Source organism: Pan troglodytes, chromosome 5 (genome assembly GCF_028858775.2).
Source record: "Pan troglodytes isolate AG18354 chromosome 5, NHGRI_mPanTro3-v2.0_pri, whole genome shotgun sequence".
Lineage (NCBI taxonomy): Eukaryota > Metazoa > Chordata > Mammalia > Primates > Hominidae > Pan > Pan troglodytes.
In genome coordinates, this window is record NC_072403.2 from 59872920 (window position 1) to 59890819 (window position 17900).

The following is a 17900-nucleotide window of genomic DNA, read 5'->3' on the forward strand; positions in this document are numbered from 1 at the left end:
ATTAAGGTGGGTTGTGTCCAGCCTGTTCTCTGCACTTGTGCCATTGTCTAGCCTCTGTTCCCTGACTCTTGGCGAGGCCAGACAAAAATTATATTGCCACCATCTAACCATTAGGAATACTCATGAATAAAAGCATTAATGACTAAGGAAGTTGTTCATAATGTGTTGTTTAATAAAAAAGTCACAAAACAGGATGGACAGTACACTACTAATTATATAAAATATTAAAATATATAAAAAAGCCTGGCAGGAAATTTTTCTTTTTTTTTTTTTGAAATGGAATCTTGCCCTGTCACCAGGCTGGAGTGCAGTGGCGTGATCTTGGCTCACTGCAACCTCTGCCTCCCGGGTTCAAGCGATTCTCCTGCCTTAGCCTCCTGAGTAGCTGGGACTACAGGCGCACACCACCATGCCCAGCTAATTTTTGTATTTTTAGTAGAGACAGGGTTTCACCATGTTGGCCAGGAGGGTCTTGATCTCCTGACCTCATGATCCGCCCGCCTCGGCCTCCCAAAATGCTGGCATTACAGGCATAAGCCACCACGCCCGGCTGGAAATATATCTTAATGTTAACTGTGGTATATTTGAGTTGTGGTTTTACAGATAATTTAAAATTTTCTGTTTGTACCTCTTTGTGTTTTCCAAAATTTCTGTGGTATATATAAATTTAGTTGGTAATAAAATAAAACGTTTATTTTATTTTATTTTATTGGGGGTGGGTTTTGGAGTGGAAAGTTTAATAGACAAAAAAAAAAAAAAGAAGAGAGAGGAAGCTGCCTCATGCTGAGGAAGGGGGTTGCCCAAGAGAGTCTCCCAAAAGTTCTATTTTTAATGAAAAAATAATTACCTTAGTCACCAAAACAGTATTGTCAGTCTTCCCTTCTTATTCCATCAGATGTGGAAGTTTAAGAAAGAAAGAAAGAAGGATGGAAGGAGGAATAGTGTGGGCTGCCTGGGATGCTCTACCTGTGGGCTTCAGGCCCTCTTGTTTTTCTCTAGGGGAGTGTTGATAAGGACTGGGATGTGTTCCTGGTGGAGAAAATGCAAGGCTTAGAGTAGGTAGTGGCTGAGAGGTCTAGTTTGGAAGTAAATATTAGTTTTGAATCCTGGCTCTACTCTTTTCCCTCTATGTAGACTTGGAAAATTACTTAACCCTTGTTAGTGTTGGCTTTCTCATCTGTGAAATGATGCAGCTAGCTCAAGGGATTGTTGAGAGCACAAAATGAGATAGCATAATCAATCATTTAGCAGAGTCACTGGGTCATAATAAGTGGTTGTGGTGTTTTTTTCCCATTACTGTTAGGTGACAGACGTAAATCCTCTGTAAGTACTTTATTAATCCTCTATTTCTATTGGCTTTCATTATTTTTGTGTACACCTGACATATCCTTCTTTCTATATCTCTAGCCATTCAAAAGTAGATAAATCAGTGCTTCTGAAACTTGAATGCCCACATGATTAGCCTGTAGAGCTTATTAAAGTGCAGATTCTTTCTCTGTATGTCTGGGGTGGGATTCACGTTTTTAATTTTTAACAAGCTCTCACATGATGTAAATGTTGATGTCCAAAGATCACTTTTAGCAGCAAGGATTAGGATAGCCCAGCTCAAATGTATCATCTGTGTGAAATCATGAACAATGTCCCCAGACAGAATTGTCATTTGTTTCTTTGGCTCTTAAAGCACATCATTTATATTCCTAACTTAGCACTTAGCACATTCAGCCTGCTGTGGTGTATACGATTCTGTTCATTTCTAACTAAACTCTTGACAGTAGACTGTGTGTTCAACTCCTGAAAGCTGTCAGTGTCCACACAGGGATGTTGACATACTCGACCCATGATTATCAAATTATTGAACTGGATAGAAAATAATCGAATAATGTCCTAAAATAACACTGTTTTTTACATAAGCATTCATTTAGAAATCACCAACATCAATCAACTCAACTAGTGGAAATCATGAAAGAGAGTAGTGGTGTGACCCACACAATGGATGGTTTCAGTCACTTGGCAGGTGTTAACCCAATGACCACAACCAAAGAGGATTTAACAAGGCGATTTTTGTTACTTGCAACAAGTAAGGAGAACACTGGGGATAGTTCCCAAAGCAGTGTGTCTCTCCGAAGGAAGGTGAGAGCAGGGCTTTCATTATGCTGGTTGGCTTAGTCATTGTATGAAAGGCAGGGTGAAGGCAGTGCAGGCACAGTCCTGATCATGCTTCTTCATATATTGCAGGTATAGAAAATGGTGAATAAGCTTCTCCCTAGGTGGGGTTTTTAAGTATGGTAATAGGGAGAGTTCACCAAACTTCATCTCCAACTCAGGCACCTCTGGTTTTACCTGGTTTTTGTTTTGCTATAGCTGGGCTTCTTCCTGGAACCTTTTGAAACAGCAGAAACTCAGTGTGCCACAGTTACAAGTTACTAGGGAACCCTGAGTTACAATGTGAATGATCCCAAAAGGCAAATAAATCATTGTGATAGCTTCCTTCTTTTAAAAATACTCTATAGAAGGCAGGTGGGACGATTTACAGGGTGGGATGACAAAGCTAATCTGAGATGATATATTATCCACAGATAATCAAGTAAATGAGCAATAATTTGCTTTTCAAATTCTGAGTCTCTTCCCTGGCTATGCTTTAAATGGGACTTCCACAAGGGCCATAGCCCAAAGTCGGATCCCTTTGCACAGAGGCTAGACATTGAAGTAGTGGCCTTTGGGGTAACACAGACTCACTTCTGTTGAGAGTAATTAGCGAAGAAAATTTGTGGGAACTGAGGAAGGTTCAGCAGAAGTCTGCCCTCTCTGGACATTTTTTGGTGGCTGGGAAGCAGAGCAATTGTCCTGCCTGACTGTGGAGTTTGTTCAGCCTTGTCATGGACATCTATTGCATAATTCCGACTTTCCTTCTCTGGAGTAATGGGCATTTCACTTCAGAAGGACTTTTAATTTTATTTAAAAAATCCAGTCAACATAATAGAAGAGAAATTCAATTTTCAGTAACATTTTACTCTGTTACCACTTATGTCCTTAGGGAAGCTTGAAGAATTTTCATCAGTACACTAAAAATTAGATAGTTGGATATGTTGCAAAACTTTCAACACTCGACTCAAAATTCCCACTATTGCTAAGACATTCTTATAAAGAAATATTTTGGGGGGAACTTAGCAACTACGGTTCTTGTGAAGTGGTCCCAGTGGGAATGAGGTTTATGCCTAACTCTTTTTTTTAAATTTGGTTTCTGCCTCTTGTGCCTGGTATCCAGTATTAGTTACAGAGTAAACAGTATTTTCCGAAGACTGACAGGGTCAGCTGTTCTGGGAATGTGGCTGTTGACCTCCCTGATGGATTACTGTCCTGCAGACTGCTTCCAACTCAGTAGAAAGGTAAGCATTCTTTCTGTATAAGTGCAGATTGCTTTGGAACATGTTACAATTTCAACTGATAAAACTGAAAGTACATTTTGGGCACACTGTCTCAAAGGGCACCGAGCTGTTACTTTGGGGGCAAAGTGATTTATCATGTCAACACAACCATGACAGTTAAGCTGCTGGGTTTAGGGGAGGGGTGAGCTAGGTGTTGAATCTGGTTGTATTGATTAAGTCATAAAGACCCAGAAAAACTTAAATCCGGAACTCCTTTCCAAAGTTAGAAAGACACATTGTAATTCTGCTTCTGAGTCCTTTTCCCTAAAATCTTGTCAGTTCACCTTGGTTTGTTGTCTTTTCTCCTGAAATAGCAACGGTGCGTGTGTGTGTGTGTGTGTGTGTGTGAGAGAGACAGAGACAGACAGACAGACAGACAGACAGACAGAAAGTGGCTACTAGGAACTACTAGGAAGTGTATCGACCGTTGAAAGGGCCTAGAAATATATTGACTGCAAATGCAAGAGCAAAACCTGTTCAACCAAGTACCTCTGTGGATGTAACCATGCACAAGAGAAAATAAATTGAAAGCCCCTTGAAAACGTGCTATTATATAGTAGTTGAGAAAACGGAACATGCTGAACTTGATTCTCAACTGATTTTAGCCAGTTTGCTTTACAGACTCTGAAGGTATGAATTTAGTTTTATATCCGAATTACTATTGCTATGTAGAAATTGTCATCAATGTTAATAGCAGCAGTTTTTTAAAACCTCACATTTTACTTTTCAATAAGTTTCCAATAAAGGAATTGCATTTTTTTTAAGATGGTGCACAAATTAAAAAAACACTTTTCAAAGTTCTTACAGTTCTCACTTGATTCAAATATTTTCTAATGCTTCAAAAAACACTGTACCTCAGAAGTAATTTTAGAAAGAACATGTTTTCTCCCTTAGATGGACTGAAACGTCTTTTTTATAGTCATTCAAAAAATATGGCCCAGAACCAAAATAAGGGGACAACCAGTAGCAGAAGAAGTTAAAAAACTTACATTCCAGTAGAGATGGTTTATGTTTCACTGAAGAACAGTAATTACAAAGGTACAAGTTTGTTAAGCTGTCATTATCATAATTATCATCTACTGATATTTTGGGGTTGGCTTTTTTATCTGCTTGGCAGCTTCAACTTACAAACAATATTTGTTGTATAGTGACAAATTCAACTTTAAGAAATTCCTCCATAGACATTATCTTTTCACAAGCTCTGAGTACCCACCACAACTTTTAGAACTCAGTACCGCTTGCCTACAGAAGCCATCACGGATGCCTTAAAAAGGGTGGTGATGGGAGGTTAAAAGTCTTCCCGTAGAAGAGTTGACAGCTGCTCCTTAAGAGTTTGCAGCTGCCAAAGCTGATAAATAGATTCAGGTAAGGATGCTGAGACAACTAGAAAGAGCTGGGAACCATTCTCTCGCTTGCCTACAGCCACCTCCCTCCCCAATGCTGTGACCACCAATTGGAACACAGCTTTCTAGCGACAAAGGCATAAGCTCTGAACTAAGAGCAACACCAACAGATCAGAAGTTAACTGTTTGAGATCAGTGCTCAATGCCGGGTCTGAGCTACATTTGGATTAGGCTCTTGGGTACCTGAAGCATGTGCTGAGTATAGTATCCTGGTCCATTACTAAATGGGTGTGGAGATTACGTGGGCTTCTGAATTGATCAAGGGGGGAATAACGGACTCATGTTCTGGATGGGCTATGTGGAATGATAAGAAACCTTTATAAAAGCATCAATTGTCCCAGAAGATGACCCCTGTCTTAGTAAAAAGATATTTATCCTTGGAGCATGTAATGGGGAAGATTCTGGGTTGTCTATGCCATGTTTGGCAGATTGTCATTCTTTCAAAAGAAAACAGCATTTGTTTTCATTCATGCCTTATCTACCTTGTGAGGTTTCAGCAGTAGAGCATCTATCTGTGCTTTTTTTGTGGAGAAGGAAGTTTTTTAAATGGCAGGTGAGGGAAAATCACCACAATTAAAGTTAATTTACACTTGGATCTCTGATCCAGTAAATGAACAAGCAATTTTAATTGCTGCAAGTTCCACTTTCCCCCAGTTTTTGAATACAGGCACAAATTCATCAGGCACTTATTTGGGAAGCAGGTGTATTGAATGAAAAGGAATGAAGTGAGGTGGCAATATCTTGAACCAAATATTATGTGCCAGCGGTCATTTGTTTCCATTTTGAATGGAATTCTTGCTTGGTTACTGCACTTTACATTTTAATTTCCTGTTTGGACGGACCCTATGTGTGTAGTATATTCCTGGGAAAAATAATAAATTTACAGCTTAAAAAGGAATTACAAATCTTCCTTTGTCAATTAAAAAAAAATAGCCTTCTTAACGTATAATTTATATGCTATAAAATTTATCCTTTTACGCTGTACATACACTTTGATGATTTTTAGTATATTTTCAAAGTTGTACAAAATCATCATCAATGTCTAATTTCATAACATTTTCATCATCCAAAAGAGTAACTCTGTTCCCGTTAGCAGTCACTCCCTGTTCTGCCTTCCCTCCTACCACTGGAAACCACAAATGATCTTTCTCATTCCATGAATTTGCCTATTCTGGACATTTTATGTAAATAAATCATGTAATAGGTGGTCTTTCACGACTGGCTTCTTTCACTTATTGTATTTTCAAGGTTCATCCATGTTCTTGCATGTATTAATACTTAATTCGTTTTTATTGCTGAATAGTTTTCCCTGTATGGATACACCACATCTGTTTTACCATCCATATACTGATAGATATTTGTGTTTTTTCCACTTTTCGACAATTACAAATAATGCTGTCATGAACATTTGGGTAGAAGTTTTGTGTGGACACATGTTGTCACTTCTCTTGTGTATATACCTAGCAGTGGAATTTCGGGGTAATATTGTAATTCTATGTATAGCATTTTGAGGAATTGCCACACTGTTGTCTAAAGTGGCTGTGCCCTTTTATGATTTCAGGAGTAATGTAAGAGGGTTTCAATTTCCTCACATCCTTGCCAATGCTTGTTATTGTTTGTGTTTTATTTTAGCCGTCCTAATAGGTGTGAAATGTTATTTCCTGGTTTTGTTTTGTGCTTCCTAATCACTATGATGTTGAACATCTTTCCATGTGCTTGTTGGCCATTTGTTTTCTTTGGAGAAATATCTATTCAAATCCTTTGTCCATTTTTTTACATTGGGTTATTTGTCTTTTTATTGTTGAGTTGCAAGAGTTCTTTATGTATCCTGGATACAAATCCTTTATCAGATAAATAACTTGCAAATATTTGCTCTTATTTTCTATTTCAGTGGTTTCCAACCTTTTTGGTTTCCCAGAAGACAATTTTTCCACAGATGGGGCTAGGGGTGGGGGATGGTTTCTGGATGAAACTGTGCCACCTCAGATCATCAGGCATTCGTTAGATTCTCATAAGGAGCATGAAACCTGGATTCCTTACATGCGCAGTTCACAATAAGATTCACGCTCTGATGAGAATCTAATGCTGCTGCTGATCTGACAGGTGGTGGAGCTCAGGTGGTAATGCTCGCTCAGCTGCCACTCACCTCCTGCTGTGCAACCCATTTCCTAACAGGCCACAAAGTACTGGTTCATGGCCCAGGGGTTGGTGATCCCTGGTCTAGTTAATTTTTTTGCCACACTTATTAGGGTTTGGATAGTATCTTTGAAGTCACCTTTTTCCTACATAAATGTCATGTCGACCAGGGAAAAAATGTCACACACTTTTACTGAGAACCCGCTTGTTGCCAGACATTCTGTTAGGTTCCTTACACACAAAATTTACCACACTTAATTTTCGTAACAACACATGTGGTTGGTATCATCCTTCTATTTAGGGGACAGGGAACTGAGACTCCGATAATTAAGTAAGTAGATAGCTCAAAATGAGCTAACTAGAGAGTAGCAGAATCTGCAAACAAATTCAGTTGTCCCTGCTTCCTACCAAGTACCACAGACTGGGTGGTTTAAACAACAGAGGTTTGTTTCCTCAAAGTTCTGGAGGATTGATGACTGAAATCAAAGTGTCAGCACAGTTGGTTTCTTCCTTTTATAAATATTTGTAAATTTATTTTTTATTCAAAAAATTTTTCCGCCTCTAACTTCGTTGTGAAGACTACTTAGTACAGCAAATGTTATGGACAGTTTAAAGGATTGGGGCCAACGTTAACTGACCAAGAACAACTTCCATCTAAATCATCACAAAAAATGTTTAAATAAAAAAAGAAAAAAGTAAAAGTAAAAAAGGGGGACAACAGGAGCTTCAGGTTGAACAAGACCCTCACATTTATCTAATACATTCAATCCTAGCTAGAGTGTAACAAAATGGAAACAGGAACACTGTAATCCTAAACTTCCATTACAGCTCACTCTTTGTACACACCTGTGAAGCCCACCCTCATTCCCCTAGTGCTCCCAACTCAATTACATCCTGGTCTGTTGGGACTGCTGACTCAGGAGCATATAGAACTCTTTAATCCTATCTTTGTTGTAAGGCTGGCATGTCTGGGTATTAGCTCGCTAAACCAGGCAGCTGAGGTCTGCCAGATCGTCCATAAAATCAAACAACTGATGATATCAGTGTGACAGAGGGGCTGTTGGGATCATTCTCTTCAGATATTCTTCATTTATTTTACAAATGCCGTCCATGCATTTGTTCAAAGATTCATAGTCAGCCTAAGTTCTGTCTTCTGGCTTTTTGGTAGGCTGTGCCAGCAGGATGGTGTGAGATCGCCCACCAAACTCTTCTCACGGTAGCTGCTGCTTACCCTGCAGCACCAGGGTTGGTTTCTTCTAAGGCTGCTCTCTTTGACTTATAGATGGCCATCTTCTCAGTGAGTCTTCACAGGGCCTTCCCTCTGTGAGTGCCTGTGTTCTAATTTCTTCTTAGAAGGAACCACTCATAATGGATTAGGGCCCATCCTAATGCCTTCATTTAACCTTAATTACCTCTTTCAAGAACATTCTTTACATACAGTCACATTCTAGGGTATTGGGGGATGAGAACTTCAACATATGAATTTTGGAGGCACAAATGTAGCCCATAACAATGGGGAAGATAATAATATCTACCCTCTAGAGTGATTTTAAAAGGGAATTGAAATAACATTTGGAAAGCCTTAAAGCGGTACCTAGCGCACGGTGAGTATGCCAAGGAACTGTGCTATATGAGGGTTATTATCCTGCTACTATCCAGTCGCACCTCGGTTGTGAGTTTGTTGAGGGCCAAAATCCAGGGATTGTATTTGTAAATTGTATTATTATTTTCAATTATTTTATTTAAAAAAAACTACCTGCCCCTAGGATAATCTTTATCTATTATAGGCACTCAGCACATGTTTGTATAACTAAAACTTTTCATGCCTCCCACATCTCTTCCAAATCACTACCATATTCTCATCTGCCAACCAACTCTGCATCACACACACCATTCCTTTTCCTCCTAACCGGATCCTGGGTTCAGTCTTCAGGCATTAAACTCGCATGCTGAGCATGAATTGAGTTTCCTTTTGCAGCCACAGCATGATTCTTTTTTTTTTTTTCCTAGAGAGGTTTAGGAAGTTCGTTCACTTAAGATTTTAACAATTGCCTTGCTTTTGACACATACCAATCTTGCATGTTAATCAATCTTTAAGATTTTTGTTTTCCAACTTGTTAGAACAATAACCAGCATAAATAATTTCCTTTCTGGAATTTACATTTGAGTCAAAAGAGGAAGCCCCTTTTGCCCATGAATCTAATATAGTGTTTCTGAATTTATCATCCTGAAGGATAGGTTTATTGCCTACTCAGTGTTTCACTTCTGAAGTCTTCAAACCTTCTATCATGATGCAGAATAAATTCTGGAGCAACCCTGCCTGACAACAGAGGATTGACTGCAATCGTTTGAAAGGACAGAGCTCCACAACACATTTTCTGAAATGTTTTCTTATGAAGGAAAAGCTGATAGGGAATTTGAGTTAAAGTAGACAAAACAGAACAAAACAAAACCAAAACCAAAAAACAGCTGTTAAAAGGATGTTTTAAACAGGCTGAGGTATTAAATCACCATAGAGAGCAGTCTTAGTTTACTCTGAAATCCGTTTCTATTCTTCTATTACCTTCCACATATTTTGTTTTGCTGCAAAACACAGGGAGAACTATTTACCATTAAGTTGCCCAATTAATTTTCTTTAAGGCATGTAACATTTTCTAAAGAAATCTGAAAGTACTTGTTCCACTGAAAAAATGAGATTTATCTTCTATATCATAACTTTGCTCCCAGTGAAAAAGCCAGGATAGGAAGAACAAAATCCATTTTTGTGAAGGAAAACACTTTTATTTCATGGTATTTTTAAACATCATTTTGTCAACTCTCCATGGAATAAAGTTGACAGCACCCCTTGAATATATGTTTGCATGTCTTTATAGTTTTAATTTGTTATAATTTTGCTCTTCCTCTTTAAGCAACATTTTAAAAAATCTACAAAGTAATACAAACATATCTACACTACTAGGTTGCAAATTGGAATTTGGAAGCGCTAGATCTGCTGATTTTATTTGCTATCTGACTATCACATTTGTTCTTTTTAACTGATTTATTAGGTCGTATTCTAGAGTATATTTTATTCTGTTGCAACAGCTATTAATGAATTCTTTGATCGTGGATTTTTGTCACATACATCTGTATTGGTTCAGGGAGCCTAACCTGTTGGAACATTCTGCTGAAGAGTTTGCTTTTATATCTAGGGACATTTATCATTATCTAAGGCCAGCTGCCTGACTTCTCTTCAGTGCTCTGTTTATAGGGTTTGAGCATCTATAAATGGAAACACTAGCTAACCAGAAATTATCGCTAGGGCTCTCTGATAGTGTCCTAGGCTCTCACAACTTGGAATGTCCTGCAATATCTAACATGTAAGCACGTCGAATCATTTTCTAGACAGAATCTGAACCTCTGTGTCTCTCAGTCTTTCTCTCTTTCTCATTCTCTTTCAATATGGAACTTGAAAAGCGTGAAAAAAGAAGCTTATTAAACAAGAATTTAGAGGAGAAACTGACGGTAAGACATGAGATTTAGCACACACAGATTTATAATGAAATTGACAGGGTAGTAGAGCAACTGTCATAGACTGGAAAAGTTGTGCTAGCCGGCCTCTGTTTCCATGTTTTGCTGGTCAATAACTTTAAAATTAATGAGTTCCATGGGCTTTCCTGAAAATAATGTAATAAAGTTATATATAAAATGCCATTACACAAATGAGGGCAAATTTGATTTAGTTAAATGATGTGGTTTACCTTCATTTTAAAAACTGGAATCCATTTATTTTGACCTCTCATTGTGATTGCCTCAGCACTAGAAGATTGTTTTATTTACGTATGTGAAGCTTAGCGAGTGTTCAAATCCATTTTTTTCTCAGAGATACCAGGAATATATGCCAAGAAAAATAAGTATTATAGAATATATTAATGTTTTATTAAGTTTAATGAACTTCTGGTATAAGGATAAAGTTTTTTGCCATAGAAGTTATAAAAGTAATTTTGCCTCGATACTAAGCAATTAAATGTCAATGGTTAATATGGTGACTTACATTTGCTCAAATACAAAATAGACTATAACCTTGAGTTAAATGTGCTGTCCATGGCTCATCTGATGAGCATAGGTCACTAATTATGTTTGTAAATTTACTGTGGCTATAGAGTTAACATTGGAACAGGTCATAACTAATTTTAATATCAGCATAAATAACAAAAAGTAAGATAATATAGCCCATAATAAGACCAAATTCATGGGAACACATTGTTCTAGACGTATGAAGTTGAGGTTTATGGACTATTCAGGATATTAAAACTAGAAAAATGGAAAAAAGAACCATACTGGGTTGAAAACTCTTGAAGTGTATTAGAATTTCAAGGTCTTGAAGTAATATATTTAATAAAATATACAACATTTTCTTAAAGGAATCAGGTCATCATTTTCAGTACCCACTTTGTACCTCTGCCCTAGGTGATTGTCCAGACATGTAATGGCCACAGAGTATTTTCCTTTCTGACTATTTGGAAAGGCCATGTGTCCTTGTAGAGCTAACCAGGGATTTTGAATCAGAAAGAGCTTGGTGAAAATTCTTGCCCACAACTACCAAATATAAGACCATGGGTTTTGTTTAATCTTTCTGAGTCTCAGTTAATTCATGTGTAAGATAGGGAACAGTAATAACTAATCTGAAGGCTTTCGTGAAGAATAAAAACTATAATGTATGTGAAGTCCCTAGCCTAAGCCTATTTTTAAACTGTTTTTGGCCTGATTCACTTAAAAAGCACATGCCCAAAGTTTACTAATATGGAAAGAAAAAAGTTAAAATGCATTTAAAAGTAAAAAGAAAACCCAGATATGGTAAGCATAAAGGCTTAGTGGTCATAAAACCTTTATGGAACCAGATAGGGAGTAACTAAATACATGAATAATTGGTTGCTATGAATTAGTGTGAAATTTGACCCTGAGCTTCCTGGCAGTCTTTTACAGGAAGTTTTGCGAGTAAACATAGAGGACATGGGGCAAGTGCACAAAGTGAAGATGGACTCTTCTTATTTGAAGTGATTCGATGTATTAGCATTTCACTTTCTGGAAAGTCAGACATTGTGCATGCCTGACTCTATCTTGAATACAGCTATAAATCTAGAAGTGAGCAAAAACCTTTCCTTAGAGGAAGTAGCTGTCACAAAACTCATGAACATTACTCTGTAGCAGAGGCCTAGGGCTAGCCTCAGATTGACTTCCAAAGATTGCGGGGAAATATGGCGGCACATCAAAGGCATACGAACATTCACCTGCACTGAGAAGAGAGGCTGTTCTGGGGGTGGCAGGAACACATGAAAGCCCAGTGTCTGGGGTAATTAAGTGTACAAGCAAATAGAGTTAAGGAACCTGGCACCTTTCAGATACAGGAGTTCTGATGACACTGTTATCAAGAAAAGCTTTGCCTATGCTTAGTATTTTCTATTTAAGAGAGTTGGAAAATCTATATCTTTGAGGGTTTCCAATAAAAGTTATTTTGGCTGTTTATGTGAATGAATATCCAAAAACTTCAGTTCATCAAGCATTATGTTTCATGTTAATACCAATGTAACACAGTATGACTGGCTAGGTTGCTGAAGATATTTGAAAAATGTATTTTTGTGGAGTTCACTATTTTCTGAAATTTATTCAATTTATTTATTATAAATAGTAAAGTTCGTAAAAGTCTGGTTTTTAAAAGAAGAAAATATTTTTTCCATTAAAATATTTAAATATGTGTACATTATAATATTGTGTTATACGTTTGTTAAAATTAAAGCTGTATCTCTCATAAGGATCTTTATTATGAACAGTGTTATAGTATGTGTCACACACTTAAGCAATATGCATTATTGGGTTTATTTGAAAAAATTTCTAACGTAAGATCTATAGTAAATAAGTAAGAAAGTCACCAGTCTGCAGAATTTAAAAATTCATCAGTTTATTACACACAAAGATAAAACAAGACAAAATAAGACAAAGGCAAGACACAAGTAAAACAAGATTCTTTGCTACACATCCAATATAAATCTTATCTTACCCTTGGTGAGTGAATTGCTACTTTTAAGTATTGATTTTTGCCCTGAGTTTATTGCTGTTTGCTGATTAAAAGATTGCTAGGTACTTAACCAATTCAAGGCGACTCTTTTACATCTATTAATCAATACATAATCAGAAATAAAGGAATGATATCAAATTCTTCAAAATTTCTTAAATCTACCAATGCCAAGTGAAATTTCTCATAATTTGGTTGATGTTATTCCAATATTTCAAACATGAGAAGAAAAATCAATTAACATGGACTTAGAAGGACATTTCCACCCCTTTGAAAACCATCTATTAAATCATGTGGAATATCTTAGTCATTGATTCTGCTAGATGACAATAAAGCTAATTTTTGTGGGAAGTGGTAGAGAGGTGGAAGAAAGGAGGAAAGTATTTTGTAACAATATGTTTCAATTTGGTTAGTTCCACCATAATTGCTGTTGAGGTTGAATGGATCTTTTGTTTTTCCTATCATGTATTTTCTAAACTCTGTTCCTGGGAATTCAGATTTTCCAAAGTGCTTCCCAAAATGTGGTTCTGGTTTGTATTCAAGAATATTCAGAAAACACTGAGCAGGAAATGCACTATACAACACATTTCCCCTTGGAGACTCATATTTGTATTGTAATATACTAAAGACTGTGAGGCACTCTGGAGGTTAATCCAGTGTTTCCTAAACTCACCTATCAGTGTAATACATTTTAATGTGTGTGCAATAACAGTGAATATTCTGAGGAACTAGCAGTGTTCTCTGCAACATATCTTAGGAAATGACGTGTTAGCATATGAATTTGTAGTCTGATTTTATTTTTGAGTTGCATTTTTGGGATAATGACAGACAAAGAGATACATTCAAGCTGGGTATATTTGTATCTATAACATGAAGTTACTTCTGGAATAGTTTTAAGAAATAGGTACTAGTTTCTATGTATTATGTTTAATAAATAAGTAAAACTAAGACAACAAATCTTGACTATTTTCCAAATGTCTTTTAGATTATAAGTGCATCAACAAAGAGTTTTACTTATATTTACCTTCTACTGAAATTTCATAATGAAAAGGAAAAAAAATCATATATTACTATAGTAAAAATGATCATGTACCTCAAGGCATTCTGATAAATAATGGTTTCTTTCTCTAAGAGATTATAAGAAGAAACAGATCTCATGCATAAATTTAATAATTTCTATTGTATTAACATAATATGTCTCGAGACAATTTTATCTTCTCAAATAATGAATGTTCAATAATATTACAAAAATAATGATAATGGCCGGGCGCGGTGGCTCATGCCTGTAATCCCAGCACTTTGGGAGGCCGAGGTGGGCGGATCACGAGGTCAGGAGATCCAGACTATCCTGGCTAACACGGTGAAACCCCATCTCTACTAAAAATACAAAAAATTAGCCGGGCGTGGTGGCAGGCACCTGTAGTCCCAGCTGCTCGGGAGGCTGAGGCAGGAGAATGGCGTGAACCCGGGAGGCAGAGCTTGCAGTGAGCTGAGATTGCGCCACTGCACTCCAGCCTGGGCCACAGAGCGAGACTCCATCTCAAAAAAAAAAAAAATAATAATAATGATAAGAAGAGTATATGATTCAACTTATTTTATATTGAGACTTGGTACAATCAAATCAACACAGTGGTCAATTTCTAAATGTCATAAATATTGCTACCTTGAGTAAAAAAGCAACTCTTTGAGATTGAGAAAGAAAACAGGTCATCTGACATTAGTTTTCTTTAACAGCATATATCTAATATAAGGAGCTGAACAATTATATTTTAAATAATTTAAATTTTACTTTTTGTATTTAAAAATTTGATATATTTTGAATTTGAGAGCGAAAGACTTATCCAATGATATGTAAATTTACTTATGATCTCATAATAACATTCTTCTTGATTTCAGAAAAAAGAGTTCATACCATTTATTTATTTTTTATTTAATTAATTAATTTATTTTTTGAGACTGAGTTTCACTCTTGTCGCCCAGCCTGGAGTGCAGTGGTGCGATCTCGGCTCACTGCAACCTCTGCCTCCCGAGTTCAAGCGATTCTCCTGCCTCAGCCTCCCGGGTAGCTGGGACTACAGGCGTGCACCACCATGCCTGGCTAATTTTTGTATTTTTAGTAGAGACTGGGTTTCTCCACGTTAGCCAAGCTGGTCTCAAATTCCTGACCTCAGGTGATCCACCCGCCTCAGGCTCCCAAAGTGCTAGGATTACAGGCGAGAGCCACTGTGCCTGGCCCATACCGCTTATTTTTAAATACAGCAAAAGAGAAAAGAAATGGAAAACAAACAAACAAACAAACTGTTGTTAAAATGTAAAGCTACAAAGAATTTTAGAATTCTGTGATAATTCAGTGAAGGATAGCTCTTTAAATAAGGTTAATTAAATTATTTATTTATTTTGAATTCGAGTTTCACTCTTGTTGCCCAAGCTGGAGTGCAATGGTGCAATCTCGGCTCACTGCAACCTCCGCCTCCTGGGTTCAAGCGATTCTGCTGCTTCAGCCTTCTCAGCAGCTGGGATTACAGGCATGGGCCACCACGCCCAGCTAATTTTGTATTTTTAGTAGAGATGGGGTTTCACCATATTGGTCAGGCTAGTTTCGAACTCCTGACCTCAGGTAATTCGCCCACCTTAGCCTCCCAAAGTGTTGGGATTACAGGTGTGAGCCACCATGCCCAGCCTAAATTATTTATTAATTCATAGCTTCATTAATACAAATAAAATTAATTACTTTCTAAGAAGAAATCTGCTAACAAACAAAAAACGTGAGATTCGTGCTTGGTTCTAATTCCTCATATCATTATCTGATGACAGGTCTGGGTGTTGTTGGTGAGCGTCTTCAGAGATACAACCTAGTGCCTATCGGATGGCAATGTACTCAGAAAAAACAAAACAGACTTCCAAATCAGTATACATCCCTAGACACTTATTTTGAATAAGACAGAGTACTAAGGGCTGCAGTGGGAACATACATGATAAAGAAAGTCCTAGCCCTCAAGGCAATTATTATGCTTTGATTATTTTTAAGTACATTATGATATAATAATGATAGGTTTTAGCCGCTCAGAAACATTCTAAGTGTACAAACCATTGACACCTCTGTTTCTCACATGGACCTGTGGTAGCAAGTCTATAATTATTCTTCAGAATGTCTTAACAATGGGAATGATTGTAAAGCATTTTATGTTGTAACATGGTAACACGATTATTATTATTATTATTATTTTTGGAGATGGAGTCTCACTCTGTCGCCCAGGCTGGAGTGTAGTGGCATGATCTCGGCTCACTGCAACCTCTGCCTCCCGGGTTCAAGCAATTATCCTGCCTCAGTCTCCTGAGTAGCTGGGACCACAGGCACATGCTGCCATGCCCAGCTAATTTTTTTTTTTTTTTTTTGGATTTTAGTAGAGACAGGGTTTCACTGTGTTGCCCAGGCTAGTCTCGAACTCCTGGGCTCAGGCACTCTGCCCGCCTCGGCCTCTCAAAGTGCTAGAATTACAGGCGTGAGCCGCCACGCCCGGCCTGTGACATGTTTTATTCTGCCATAATATCTACTTATATATTTATTTCTCTTTCTAATTGTGTCTAACTAGAGTCATTGGTAACAGGCACTCACTCAGAAGGCCCTGACATGCCCCAAAACAAGTCATCTATTCTGCCAATGTTTCTGATGTGTTATCTAGATATTACTTTCAGTATGGCTTGAATGTTGCTTCTGATCTATATGTTATTCCTTACAAGGCAACTTCACATAATAAAATAAGTCATAAATGCAAATTAAATTTAATAAGTAGGAAATCTCTGGCGGTAAGGTACTGGATGTATGTATCTTTATACCACAATTGGTTGCATTCATTCTTAATAAACTAATTTTGGTGATGACCTAAATGAAGGAAAGAAAGATAAAAACATGCAAACAATGATATTTTATTTTTTTGGCATTACATCATTTATTTTGGAAACCTCCTTCCTTGTCTCTGCTACTGATAAGAGTAGCAATGACTCTTGCTGTGTTTTGGATTCAACTGATAAAGTTGCCTTAGATGTTCCTTTTGTCTGAGGGACAATTTTGATGGTAGAGGATGTGAGTTGCTTTGCCCCCATACCTTAACTCCCCTAAGCTGCCGGCTCATGTTTGATTTTATCGGTGACATTGTCATGGGCCATGGTAAGCACTTCAGCATCTTTAAGACTGCAGCTGCCCTCCCTAAGGTATTTGTGTTGCCTACTGTGCATTCTACGTCTCCACTTGGCACATCGCCCACAATGGCCCATTCATCATTGGTATATTTTAAATTTATTTTCCACTTTTCTCCAGAGATGGCATCCAGAGTTGACATCTAAAATACCCTGTGGAAATAATTATTTTCATAAAACAGATGGGTGGTAGAGACCAAAATTTCATGTTAAGTTTCTCAGTAAGCATCCCTCAGCTGGAAGGCAACTGGAGGGAATTCGGAACCAGGATTCTCTGAGTTTCTGAACACTGTGTCACTCCTGAATTTTTAGTAAAATTAATTAATTTTTCCCTTTCTTAGGGAGGTAAGACATTTCCGAGATGTCAATAAGAGGATTATATGATTGATCTCTCTGCACCAGATATTAGAGATTTGATGATTAGGATAATGTTCTCCAAATAACTGAGACAACCCTTAAGCATTATGAGTAATTAAAAAATTCTGGTCTTACCCCAGGTGAAGTATAGTAGTAAATAGTAACCGTGAATCCTGATCATTTGGCAGACCAAAGTGAAAAACTAAGTAGTTGAAAAACTTAAATCTCTTTTGAATAAGAAATAATTCCATCTTAATTTCTTTCTGGCCTCTTCTCCTTTGAGCCAATAACAAAAATTTAAAAATTGCAGAACAATCTATAGCATGAAAT

General features: G+C 37.3%; 1 protein-coding gene and 1 pseudogene across 5 annotated transcripts in view; one reads left to right on the forward strand and one right to left on the reverse strand.

Moving 5' to 3' along the window:
- Positions 1 to 7851: 7851 nt before the first annotated feature.
- LOC107975005 (enhancer of rudimentary homolog) lies at positions 7852 to 9254 on the reverse strand (annotated as a pseudogene).
- A 1075-nt stretch (positions 9255 to 10329) lies between these two features.
- MLIP (muscular LMNA interacting protein) overlaps positions 10330 to 17900 on the forward strand; it is a 247356-nt gene continuing 239785 nt past the window's right edge. For all 5 annotated transcript variants that reach the window (XM_009451465.4, XM_001156657.5, XM_009451483.4 and 2 more), the window contains exon 1: positions 10330 to 10468. In XM_009451465.4, the coding sequence (XP_009449740.4) occupies positions 10406 to 10468 (63 nt within the window). In that variant the 5' untranslated portion in view covers positions 10330 to 10405. The remainder of the gene's footprint in view (positions 10469 to 17900) is intronic.